The sequence below is a fragment of the Spea bombifrons genome, chromosome 1, assembly GCF_027358695.1.
Source record: "Spea bombifrons isolate aSpeBom1 chromosome 1, aSpeBom1.2.pri, whole genome shotgun sequence".
NCBI classification, from domain to species: Eukaryota; Metazoa; Chordata; class Amphibia; order Anura; family Pelobatidae; genus Spea; species Spea bombifrons.
In genome coordinates, this window is record NC_071087.1 from 76,631,783 (window position 1) to 76,645,398 (window position 13,616).

The 13,616-nt window shown below is 42.0% G+C and overlaps 1 protein-coding gene across 1 annotated transcript; it reads right to left on the bottom strand.

Moving 5' to 3' along the window:
- Positions 1-631: 631 nt before the first annotated feature.
- Positions 632-8,159, bottom strand: SLC35E1 (solute carrier family 35 member E1). Its single transcript, XM_053464159.1, has 6 exons — positions 7,681-8,159; positions 5,546-5,616; positions 3,055-3,192; positions 2,667-2,792; positions 2,025-2,270; positions 632-1,403 (listed from the first exon to the last, which is right to left on the bottom strand). Exons 1-6 carry the CDS (start codon positions 8,033-8,035, stop codon positions 1,176-1,178), a joined length of 1,164 nt encoding a protein of 387 aa, XP_053320134.1. The 5' UTR covers positions 8,036-8,159; the 3' UTR covers positions 632-1,175.
- Positions 8,160-13,616: the final 5,457 nt, after the last annotated feature.

Sequence of the window (13,616 nt, forward strand, 5' to 3'; positions counted from 1 at the left end):
TTTTAACGGTAGTGTATATTGCCAATAAAAATACATTATATTAATTGCTAGTCATTTTCCATATTTCACGAAAGAACAATTTAAAAGTCTTCCAACAATCCATGCCCGTGAATACATAAAACCTTAAAAACTTTATTGTTGGAGGTAAGAGTCAACAACCCCAATCCGCAGGAGTTGGCACATACGGAAAAAAACAAAAACATATAGAAGAGTTCTTATCCTCAAAGGGGAATATAAACATTATCATATTAGACAGCTATTATACCCCTTTGGCTTCTTAGTATGCACAAGGCATTTGGGGGTATTTATTTTTTTCACCAGGGATTTGCTCATGCCGATATGTTCAATGTACTGGACAGAGTTGAAGATGCCAAAAATACCAGCACCCCTAAGCACACCCTGAACACTGTATCTCTACCAAAATAATACAATGGGTGGATATAAGGGAACCTTTCTCGAACAGGCATGTAAATTAAATTTAAGAAGCCTCTCATGTGATACAGTCCAAGGCCCATGATAAGCATCCATATGTTAACTGTCGCAGGGTATGTGCCACATCACTGGGTCACACTAAGTGGATTTGCATGCAGACCAGAAAATAGATTTAAAAAGATTGCTTGGGAAGCTTAAATCCTTCAGGTACAGTCTTCCGAATCCATTTGATAAGCGACAAGTTTAGAACCCAAACATATCCTTTTAGTAATACACATTTCCAATTTTGACTCCAACACCTACGGTTGAAAGATCCATGAAAACTCATTATTTGATTGCCTTTCCTAATTATTTTTTTTAATTAACTGGAAGTTACCATGAAATCCAAAGGACTCCTGCATTTTCAGGAGTGTGTTTGATAAGGGAATAAAATGAAAAAGTATCACTTAGCAAAAATCTCCTACTCCATTCTAAAATGTCATTAACAGGAGTATGATTGAGTCTTTTTTTGGAATACAGTTCTCACCATGTGCATCACACTCAGAAGAGTCCCTGCTGCTCTCTTGCAATCGCTGCTAATTTGTTGGACCCCGGACGCTTAGTGAAGGCATTCCCATTTTATACCATTCCGGTGGATCAGAGAGAACGTGGCTTGCAACACGCATCTTAAATAAGAGGAGGAATTGGTAATGTGAAGAAACAAAAGAGGAGAGAATACAGAAGGCAGAAAGGAAGTGGATGTTTTAGACGTCATAGCGATTATGCGCACTGGGGTGACCCTGTCGGCTGTACTGAAAGTGGTCAGTCAGCACATTGGTCCGCCCATACTGGTAGTCCCTGCCTGGTGAGAAGGCAGTCATTCCGTTCTGGAGCTTCTCAGAAGCGCCACGGGTGTGATCCAAGCCCTGAAGTTCATCTGAAACTAATGGGAGCAGCTGCTTCTTTGCCTCCTGATTTGCATCATACTTGGCCTAGTGAGAGAACAGATCATCATTGGAATTACATGAACTAATTTACTCTGATCATTTTTTTTTTGCGAATGAAACACTTACTATACTTGATACATTTAACAAGATATGAGATTCATTTAAGGGAAAACAGTCTGCCGAAGGAACAACGCATTGTAATTACCTTGTATGCTTTCAAAGATTGACCCTAGCAACCATAGTTTTGGTTATACATATAACAAGAGGGGTTATTTGAAAAGGTAGTATCAGGCGATACCCCTTTTACAAATTTCAAATATACGATTAGCTGAATATTCTACAGATAACATTACATTGATACCACAAAAATAGCTAAAACATCCCAAATGTAAAATGACTGATTGGCATCCGCCACGTGTATTTTTTTTCCCCAATTGCTATAATGAAATGGTCGAGCTGCTAGATTAAATGTAACATATGGTTTTAAACAGTATTTTTTTTAATGAAGTGGCCATTTAAGTCTGACCACTGCTCTAAAATACAGTAAAGGTCCCCCCTCCCCCCAGTTGCCACAATAATAAATATTTTAAGATTTAGATTCCCCTCCAACAAAGGTTGGGGTACCGACTAGAAGGAATTCGATCCATGTGCCATTCCAAAACATACCTTATTATATAGGAAAACCCCGAGGATGGCAGTCAACATGCCAATGAGGTTGGTGAAAGTCACTGGATTACGCAGCATAATGAGAGAGACTGTGATCACCATGATTCGCTTGGTGGCATTAGCTACCGAGTAACTGAGTGGGCTGATTAGGTTAAGGATGCTGAAGGCAATTAGGTTTTGGGCAAAATTACAAGTTCCGCTGATCACAAGGAGTAGAAGTGTCCAGGACCACTGGAACATGGAGCTCTGGAGTGAATGAAAAAAGAAAACGGTGCAGAGAATGATGAGAGGCAGGATATACATTTTCTACTACAGTAGCATTTATCTCCTTCATGACTGGGGTTTTCCCCACCCTATTGACCAAAGCTTTTTGCCATTTTTTACCATATGCTCACAATTACCATTTGCATATACAATACATGATTTAGTATAAGTAACATGCTAAAGAAAATAAGTCTCTCTCTCTCACATATATATTTGGAATAAAAATTAAAGTTGGGTGCCACGGATAGAGAAAAAAAGCAAGCAAAATTCCCCTTTAAATACATTAGTTTTTGTTATTTTTGTCCTTACCACTTCGTACCTGTAACTACAGTCTTTATTTATCCTTTGATAAAATATGTAGTGCTAGCCTATACTCACCAGGTCACTCTCCACAAGGAAGGATGAAAGGTCCAGCAGTACCCAAGTGGGAATCATGAAAAAAACCGCATGACACCCGAGGAGGTTCAGTAATCGTAGGTGGTGTATTCGAGAGTCCCGCAGGACCTAAAGGGCGGAGAAAAATTAGACCAAGGCTTTTAAAGTTAAGACTTAAGTTCTTATGTACAATACAAGTGCTTGCAATGGGTGTTGACTAACCAGGCAAGCATTTAGGACATTAGCACATGCCTGCTGGTCAGACAAGTGACAATTTCCAGACATTTTCCTTTCTGTGTTTAGAGAATCAATACATTACTCTGGATGTGTTACAGGTATTCACTGATGGGAATATTTAAGCAATGTATAAAATGTCACCTCCTGCACTGACCTTTTTGGAGAAAATATTTTGTAGCGAGAAGCAGAGCGTAGCAGCTAGAGCGCTGATCAATCCCCACATATCAAATGATATCTCTGTTACTGTTGCCAGCAGGACTCCTCCAATAATGGGTATAAGCGATACGTACACCTGTAGAAAGAAGGAGTGATCAGAAGGAATATTACTTAATGACTAGACCAATCTGGTATAATTACCCATTTACTACTATAACCTAAAATGTTTAATTGTATGTATTGTCTTCATACTAGGGCTGCAACTAACGATTATTTTAATAATCGATTAATCGGCCGATTATTTTTTCGATTAATCGATTAATCGGATAAAAAAAAACAATATGCAAATTTTTCGTTTATTTAAAAGAATTTAATGAACTGGATGTTAAAAAACAACTTAAAATTTACATTAACATTCTTATTTTGTTATGATGTAATAAAAAACAATATTTTCAAAGTACAAGAACCCAAACACAATATTTATGAAACAAAATAACCCCAAACATTCTGAAAAGAGGTGGACTATTACTGTTCAAGAAACTTTGCCCCAGCACTTTGCACTTTGCACCCAGCACTTTGCACCCAGCACTTTGCACCCAGCCCTGGCACTTTGCACCCAGCACTTTGCACCCAGCACTTTGCCCCAGCCCTGGCACTTTGCATCCAGCACTTTGCACCCAGCATTCAGCACTTTGCACCAGCACTTTGCACTTTGCACCCAGCCCTGGCACTTTGCACCCAGCACTTTGCACCCAGCCCTGGCACTTTGCACCCAGCACTGGCACTTTGCACCCAGCACTTTGCACTGTGCCCCTGCACCCAGTCTCTAACTCTGCCCTGCACCCAGCCCTGCCCCCACATTCTGCCCTGCCCCCACACTCACACTCTGCCCTGCACCCACTCTGCCCTGCACCCACACTCACACCCTGCCCTGCATCCCCACCCCCACTCTGCCCTGCACCCAGTCTCCCACTCTGCTCTGCACCCACACTCACACCCTGCATCCCCACCCCCACTCTGCCCTGCACCCAGTCTCCTGCCCTGCACCCCCCACCCCCACTCTGCCCTGCACCCCCACCCCCACTCTGCCCTGCACCCCCACCCCCACTCTGCCCTGCACCCACACTCACGAACCGCTCTGTGCGAATGGAGCCACTCGCACAGAGCGAACCGCTCTGTGCGAATGGAGCCACTCGCACAGAGCGAACCGCTCTGTGCGAATGGAGCCACTCGCACAGAGCGAACCGCTCTGTGCGAATGGAGCCACTCGCACAGAGCGAACCGCTCTGTGCGAATGGAGCCACTCGCACAGAGCGAACCGCTCTGTGCGAATGGAGCCACTCGCACAGAGCGAACCGCCACTCTGCCCTGCACCCCCACCCCCACTCTGCCCTGCACCCCCACCCCCACTCTGCCCTGCACCCACACTCACGAACCGCTCTGTGCGAATGGAGCCACTCGCACAGAGCGAACCGCTCTGTGCGAATGGAGCCACTCGCACAGAGCGAACCGCTCTGTGCGAATGGAGCCACTCGCACAGAGCGAACCGCTCTGTGCGAATGGAGCCACTCGCACAGAGCGAACCGCTCTGTGCGAATGGAGCCACTCGCACAGAGCGAACCGCTCTGTGCGAGTGGCTCCATTCGCACAGAGCGATTCGCTCTGTGCGAGTGGCTCTGTGCGATCCGTGCACATAGACAGAAGAATACTTACCTCCGGAACGCGTCACATCCGTCACGTAGCTTGAAGAAGGCGGAGACTGCAGAGCGTGTAGCAGAAGCGGGGAACGCTCGCGGAGGTAAGTAAAAGGAGCCGAGTGCTCCAACAACGAATTGATCACTCGATTAATCGATAACGGAAATCGTTATCGATGATTTCCGTTATCGATTATTATCGATTTTATCGATTCGTTGTTTCAGCTCTACTTCATACCTAAACATAGAATTTAACGGCAGATAAGAACCATTCTGCCCATCCTTCCTGACGTAAGACTAAGGTTTTGACCAGCCCTTGTTCTTGTCAGATTCAGGATAGCGTAACGGATGTTTAAATTCCTTTACTGTATTGTCCTCTACCACTCCTGATGGGAGGCTGTTGCATTATCAAACACCCTATCAGTAAAGTTAAACTTTCTTACACATCTTATCACACCTAAACCTTATACTCACACATACTTATCACGCCTAAACCCAAGACTGATTAACAAACCAACCATCAAACACTATTGGCTGGGCCAAGTTAGACAGAACACATAAAACATTAACTTTTCACTTACTAAATCTAATAGACATTGTATAATGCCCTTGCTAAATCTATCATAAATGTAAGTATATGGTAAAAATATGCAAAATGCACGGCACAAAATAAAATAAAATAAAAAGTTATTACACAAAAGAAAAGGATCTGGCCCTGGTCACTCTGCAAGGGAGGTGTAAAGAATGCATATCAATCACTACAGAAAAATAATCACATCCAGCACATTCTCTCACCTTGGTTGTCTGCTTCTCTTTCATTATTATCCTGGACAGCAGGACCACCCATATTGGCATTGTAGCCTTAACTGGAAAGTAAAAACACAGGTACGTCAGAAGCTACACAGAAAAGTCAAAGCCACCAAGTACCAATGACCGCTCACACGAGTCTCAATGCCGAACCTGACGAAACGTAATCCAAATTCCACTTTAGGAATATTAGTAAGAGACGTGAAATCACTTTTAGGAGAAACATCTAATAGGGGTTAACCTGGAAATGAATTACTGAGACTGATGTCACTCACAATAAAAGCACATAACCTAATACCATCAAAATACAGTTAAAAAAAAAAAAGCAGTGGCAAAAGCTTAATTATCACACCACAAGTGCAAAATTGTGCATCCCATATGCGCATTATCCTGCCTTTTTTACTTCTTATTTTGTGGGACGTGGCTATACTTTCAGCATGCAGAAATGATATAAACAGGCACGAAAGTGACAGGTTATAGCTTTAAATATTCTATGAAGGTCAAAAGACCAAATGCGCTTTCTGAATTTTCCCTTCTGGTGAAACAGCTCATGGCAGTATGAGAAATACATGTTAACACATCTCACATGTAGGGCAAGTAGGGTGTAGATATGATGTACTACGTACACTTATAGGTCAAGACACTAAGACTGAATTAGTTTCATATCCAAGTTAAGGGACTTTTTTGTGGATGAGGATATTTAATATTTCATGCACGTTGTATTAATGCAGGTTGTGTGGTACCAAGGCATCCGTCCATGCAGCAATACCTTTTGTTAAATAGCTAGTTATAAACTGTTTAAAATGCGTTTCAATGTAACAAGGAATAAGTACTTTTATTTTTAAATTGGTGTCCAACCTGCGGCCCTCCAGCCGCTGCAGGACTACATGTCCCATGATGCTCTTACAGCTAAGGACCTGGCAGAGTAGTATGGGAGATGTAGTCCTGCAGCAGGTTTGCTCAGGATTGTGCTGTTCTAGGAGGTATCACTCTTACGATACACGCTATGTACTCTTGGAGAGGTCACAAGTTACAGATAGCTTATTCCACTAGCTATTGTGCATCAGTGTCCATGAGGCTGCAGACCACTACATTACTGACAAACTGTATAAGACTCAATCTAGAGTCAGGTCTCAAGTAAACCCTTGCATGCCTATAACTTTCAAATATTGACTTAGTGGCAAAGTAGCAAACACATTGACCAGGATCTGGTTCAGGTGATATCCAGGGACTCAAAGCCAAATTAGTGTGAAATGCGATGCACTAAGTCCTCTAGAACCCAAACTGCTTTGGTAACATTCTTGAGATCTTTTATAGAGCCTTCACAATTGGGCTGGGCCTTTTTTTTTTGCCCTAAAACAAATGAAGACAACTGTCGTAAAGATCTGGAGAACCAATACCATGGACAACATACAGTGGCATTGCTGCTATTAATAAAAAAGATAAGATGTTGGTGTCCCAATTCACAGGTCAGGTGTTAAGAAGCCAGATATGCGGATTCCATACCAGTAGTCAAACTCCTGTTGAAGCCGATGGGAGATCAATCATTTCAACCCCAAGGCACATTTCCCAGTTCCCTTGTGGTCCCAGATACATAACGTTTATTAAACAGAAACCTTAATATATAGCTTTCCCAAATGAGCTGTGCACAAGATCTCTGAAATTATAAGCGGTCATTTAAGAGACAGTTACGATTGGAAGTCGCCGTTGCAATTTTTGCTGGTCTGCCCTGATGTACAAATAGCATGCAGATTTATGATAATTTGGTGGATGTCACATGTTCATTGCCCTTTTCTTTTTTCATTGATTCAATAGCCATACGCGAGCTCTAGTTGTTAGCATGTGTGCTAAACCACGATTCTGCTTCATATTGCTATAATATGGTATAGAACCAATTGCCTTAAACCATCCAAAAACACTATTGCCATCTCTTTCATGTAATCAGCGCCCTAACACTAGACTAAGAACCCTACCTTGCCACAGGAGCACATCATGCCCTACTCCACCGTGACACCACTGTCAGTGTTCATTTTATCCCATCCACTACACACCGCCACGTCCCACGTATCATACCACAGTCTTATCTGCAACAGACGCGCTTATTCCTCCCCAGATATACTCACCGGTGTGGGCGTAAGAAACAGGCACCTTCCAGATGCTGAAATGTGCAGACACCGAGGCGAAGTATTTCCCGAAGGCCAGCGGGATGATGTACCATCGGTAGTAGCGGGCAGGGAGCTGGGTGTGTGGGACCCCCCATGCACGGAGCAGAGGCGGCAGAAAGCAGCAGATGGCGAGGATGTGGAAGAGCGATACGGTAACCGGGTAAGGAAAGCCGTTCAAGATGATTTTGTTCACTACGTTCCCCCCAGAGCTAACAGAGTACCAGAGCACACACAGCAGACCAACCCGCGCTCCGTCCCGGAGACCCCCATGGGGCACGGGTCCTCCGCCTCCCGTCCCGGTTACCGCTGCCATATCCCCGGTCCCTCCTCCTTCCCCCGGGGAAAGCCGCGTTCCAGGCTGGGACACACAAGACAGACGTGGAAGCGGAGACGTCAATAGAATGGAAGGAGGGATGGAACATTTTCACAACACGTCACTTCCTCATCTTACGTGTAAACGTCACCTCCGCTCGGCTTACATTAGAGCACTTATAGAGCTCCCTTTGTGTTTCGATTCTGTGATAAGATAGCCGGCAATCTGTAACAGGACACAGCTCCCGAAAAGAGCGGTAGTTTAGAATCAGCTACTGTATGTATGTGTGTCTGTATGTATGTATGTATGTACACGTCAGCCCCGCTTCCTCACGCTCTGACCCGCTCTTGCCCGTCTTACTCTATATTCACTGGCAAAATGTATATGCCACCCGCCGCCGCTTTCAAGGCAAAATGTAGCTTTTGCACTTAAATTCGCTTTACCAAACTTACTTCTGGTGGAAAGTCAAGAGTCCTATATACAGCCCAAACATGGGGGCGCACACACTTTGAAGGCTAAGTAGCGTAAAAAATCCAATACTTAAATAAACCAGAAACACGGTGGCCGCCGGACTATTATTGCAGCAGATAGACGTGCAACTGCCCAAGAAGCATCAGTGTAAATCCTTCCCTTTTCGAAAGTTTTGTGTTTGGGCCATTTGAGACCATATATGCTTTTGTGTGTATGTACCTATGTAATGTTATTACCATTAGAAGACTTGAGAGATGTTATAGAAAAACAATTCATCTGCTTGTTTATATATATATATATATATATATATATATATATATATATATATATATATAAAAATGACAACTCAGCTTAGCCTTACATAGTCACTTGAAGCAGGTGGCTTGTAAGCTGCAGCCCCCCTCCCCCTTTGTCCTTTGTCTATCAATAATAGAGGCGCATGCTCTTAGATATTAACCCCATTATGACAAAGGGAGTTTTACTTCGGTTTCCTTGTTCAACGTAATTTCCATCTTTCTCGTTTTGTATACACACATACCATGTATAATATATATTATATATATATATATATATATATACATACATATATCATACATACCCCACATTGTTTTATCTATTATAATGTGTTCAACCCCAAAATATAATCACATGCCTGTCCTGTTTGGATATATCTCACATGCCCAGGATTTTCATTTATTTTGACAGTTATAGGACAAATACTAAAAAGGTGTACATACTTTATTCCAAACTGTAATATTTTCAAATTTGGTATTCTGAGTCTCTAACTTCAACAGCACCATCATATCTCAAAACAACCCACATAAAACTACATGTTTCTGGAAAGTAGACAACCTGGGTTATGTCACTATGTACTATGGCTTGAGAACAGCAATACTCCACCTGCGTAGGTGTTGACGTGTTTTCAGGAGGCTATAGGAAAAATTGTAACGTGCATTATTAAAAGGAAATTTTTAATATACTGTATATATTTTTTTAGATAGATTTCCTTTTTTATTAACATTTTTATATATTTTTTAGCACTGCTTTCTAGAAGAGAGCAATGCAAAAAAAATATACAAAAAACCCAGAGTTCTAGAAGAGACCAGTGCACTACAATTAAGGATCCCATATGGGGTCTTTGCAGACCCCAGGGATTTTTTGAAACACGGGCAACCCTTATGATGACATCGCTAGAGAGAGTGCCAGAAGGGAATTCCAGAATAGAAGTTCGGGCATTTAAATCCTTTGAAATGTGGCATTGCTGTTACATTCAATGACTCATGTTGTGACCATACATTTTGGCCTAGGCTGGCAGAGAGATAGTCCCAGCCTGATCTCTTATGCGCCAGCAGGGATTTAGCCCTGTTAATGCTTAAAGTGACATGACATAGTATTACATCCTTCGGCATCAACTGCCGGAATTCTGTGACATAGTACCATGTCCATTGCTCAGAAAGGGTTAAACGGGAAAAACTTTCAGCTCCTTCTATAACGGTACCTCCGAAGATATGTTGTAATTTGTTTAGACGTCTCCCGCAATCCAGCACTGAAGCTGGCTGGCAGTGAGTGTATTGTGCATTGGCTTTAGAATGCCAAACACATCAGATCACCTGCATCTTAGAAACTAAAGGGGAGAGAAATCTCTCAATGACTTTGGACAAGAGACAAGAAACTCAGCTATCATATACAGTAAAGCACATATGATGGCTCGAGTGACGTGTTAAGAAAGACCCCACCACTGAAACGTAATAACGGTATGAAGAGGAAGACAAAACGCTATGCAATAGCTGGAAAGCCGTTTCATGCGATTCTAACTATTGCTGGCACTTAAGGTATCGACGAGAGATCTACAACATACAACATGAAAGGGTGTTACACAAATCAGCAAGTAGCGGTTATTGATATTCCATTTCTTACTCATATCCCATATGCATAACATTTTCATTCATAACGGCACTGGCTACAGCAATACAAACATGAGATACTAAAACACCAGCCTGTGCCCTGAAGCTTTTGTGTGAAACTGCAGGATACCTAACTTGAAGTTTGGTTGGCTGTTATAGCTTTAATTTGATGACTGCTGCAATGGGAAATCCAATGGGCACTCAAATAGATACTTCAATGCTTCTGCTTACCAGTAAATAAGGCCCAGGTGTCTCTATATACATGGGCATCACTACCATTTTACATGAAAAAAAATGTTCATCCAATTACCTAATAAATAGACAGGTATTTAAGCCTTTCATGTGCCAACCATGCTATACAGAAGCATCAAGGTAAGTGTCATTTTATACCAACTTCATACACGCTTTTTTAAATGTGACATTTTCACGTGAGAGCTTTAGATTATTAAATAGAGGGTACTAATCTGCCTTTCATAAAAACATAATTTCCCATGCAACCATCTCTTCTTTTCTTCTGATTTCTACCAAGCTAGAAATGGTATAGAAGTACCTATTTAGGAACCGGAGGTACACAAAGGCATATGTTATAAGCAAGACACTTTTTAGATTTTTTTTTTTTAAAGTACAAATCTATTACATTTTTGAATTCACTACTGATTAATGCCAAGTTCTCACACAGGACATTTGAAACGATTTCTGTATTCCATTCATGCATAGCTAATTCACATTCTCATACCTTGGAGTTAAATGCAAAGGAACATGTAAAAATATCTTGGTTACTGTGAGGTTTTTTTTTTCCCCTCAAAGATTTCAGTTTGTTTTGAAATGGAATTGCTCACGTTATAGGTCACATTAAATGTGGAAAAAGTTCTGACATGATTATTCATTTACATCACAAGAACCTGGCATTTTAACAGGGGTGTGTAGACTTTTCATATCCACTGTAAGTGCAAAATATTGCAATAATGATTTAGAGAAACCATACACTGTAAACGCAGTAATGATTCTACTAGTTATAGATGGGTATAACCTATATTGTATTCAGTTTATTACTACTGTTGAAATAAACTCATTTAATTAAAAATAGAAAATTAAAATACAATAATGAATATGACCTTTTAATCAATTTGAGGAGATTACACCCAGTGTGACATCCAATAACATGTTCAATCAGGATTGGACAAATTTAATTAGAATTAAAGAGGGACTAAACATTTTAGGAGCAAGCCTGATTACTTTAGGAACATTTTTTTGCGATGCTTATATTATAATCAATATAAGACAGCACAGAAAGTTACGCTGGAGTCCGTTGCATAACTAACACATTTGCCACGCAGGGCTGATCATTTCTCAACAACCCCCCTCTCTAGGCGGTGCCCGCAATGGAGCATCACAACCCTAGGGTTAGTGGTAAATTGGGTGCAGTATTATTAAGCTGTCCTCCAGTAAATTACACACTCACGCTAATACCATCCATGTACATGCATACACTCTCTCCCTCCCCATTAACTCTTAAGCTCACCCCTGGCACCATACACTTATGCTAGCATCACACGCTCACTAAGACCACTTATACTCGAACATAAACTCCATAAACTCCAACATATAAACCTAATCTTTCTTGATTTCTCATTCTCTTCCTCTCTCACCACATACACTTTCATCTTCATTGCCAACCACAGTTCAGCTCGATTGCTTTCCCTCCATTATGGAGCTCTCTTTACTGTGGCTCCCACCCCTTGTACAAGCTGCTGCTGCTGTGTGTTACGCGACCCTGCTGGGTGCTTCATTAGTAAGGCACCTACGGTTCATGGCGGATGTTTTCTCAGTTGGATGTTTGTGTTTAATTTAACACAATACTTAGACTTCCTGAGTTAAATGTGTTAGAGGGAATATTTCTATTCACTTTAGGCTCAAAGCAATAATGGTAATGGATACAGACATATACACTTCCCTTACAAATGCCCAAACATACACCCATTAACATCCTTACTAATACATGCGCTTGCAGTCACATGCCTATTTGCATTTAGACACCCTTGTACTACCATACAAACACTTCCAAAGCACAAGCACACTCTTCTTTGTCATTACCTCTCCTTTCACTGCTCACCCATCCCCATCTCTTATGTTTCTCACTCCTTTTCTCTTTCAGTTCCTGCTCCTACAGATCTGTTTCAGTGCTTCCTCACCGTGTGTGCGCCTTCAGTGCCGAGTAGCGAGTTATGACATTATATCGTGGTGCTCAGCATCAATCAGCAGCACACATTGCTAGGGAGCACTGAAACAGAAGTTTGTAGGAACCTTGTGCTCCATGATTTTCCCAACCAACCCTGCTCCTCCAGTGGCAGGTAGTCCAGTCTACCTCTGAAGAGAGCAGGCAGGGTGACAGACTTGTAGCCAGAATTGTGGTGGCAGACACCAGTGTCCAGGTACAGAGACCATCACTTTACTCCCTAGGCAGACCAAACCAATGCACCAAGCCTTGGTACACCACTGGCTGGAGAAATAAGATTTTAGGATTCATAGCTCTAAGTGGAAGATAAATCCTCTGTCTTGTGTCCTCTCTCCCACATGGTACCTGGCTGAACTTTAGATTTATCTGGTAGGTCTGCATGCATCCTGACTATTAGGGAAACAGCTTGACTTTAATCTAACGGAATCTTGTGTTGCAGTTCCTGGAACCAGAACACACGCATAGTTTCATGCACCAAAAACCAGAGAGGGCGTGAATTACAACAACACACGCTAGCATGTCCATGCAGCAAACACCAAGATGGGAGCCAGAAACACATCCAATGAAAGATTACTGAACTCCCACCAATTATTCATGTTGTGTGTCTGGACTGCCTATTCGCATGGTGAGCGGCACCTGTATAGTGTGTTAGTGCATATCAGGGGAACACTTGTTGAGTTGTGGCAGGGAGGCACATTGGTGGCTGCCAGACAGCGATGTGCAAGTGGGGTTGCGCAGCTGTTGTGAGGGAAAAGTAGAGAATAAAAAGCAAAATGGAATAGAAAGGAAAAATGATTCGTTTTATTTTGCAGGATTAACAAATGTATATTTTAAAGTACTTACAATGCACTTTAATATGAATTCTCTGCTCAGGAGGCTGTCCAAGACACTGGAGTGTCCCTTTAAGAGAGTAGTGCTTTATAGTTCCATAGACACACACCATGCCTTTTCTTTTAACTAATGGTTGACT

Excerpts from the sequence above, each read along its gene's own strand:
- SLC35E1 (XM_053464159.1), bottom strand. The coding sequence starts at position 8,035 with ATGGCAGCGGTAACCGGGACGGGAGGCGGAGGACCCGTGCCCCATGGG. Across the intron at positions 3,193-5,545 it reads AAGAGAAGCAGACAACCAAG|GTGTACGTATCGCTTATACC; the intron begins GTGAGAGAATGT and ends TTCTTTCTACAG. Across the intron at positions 2,271-2,666 it reads TCCTTGTGGAGAGTGACCTG|AGCTCCATGTTCCAGTGGTC; the intron begins GTGAGTATAGGC and ends CATTCACTCCAG.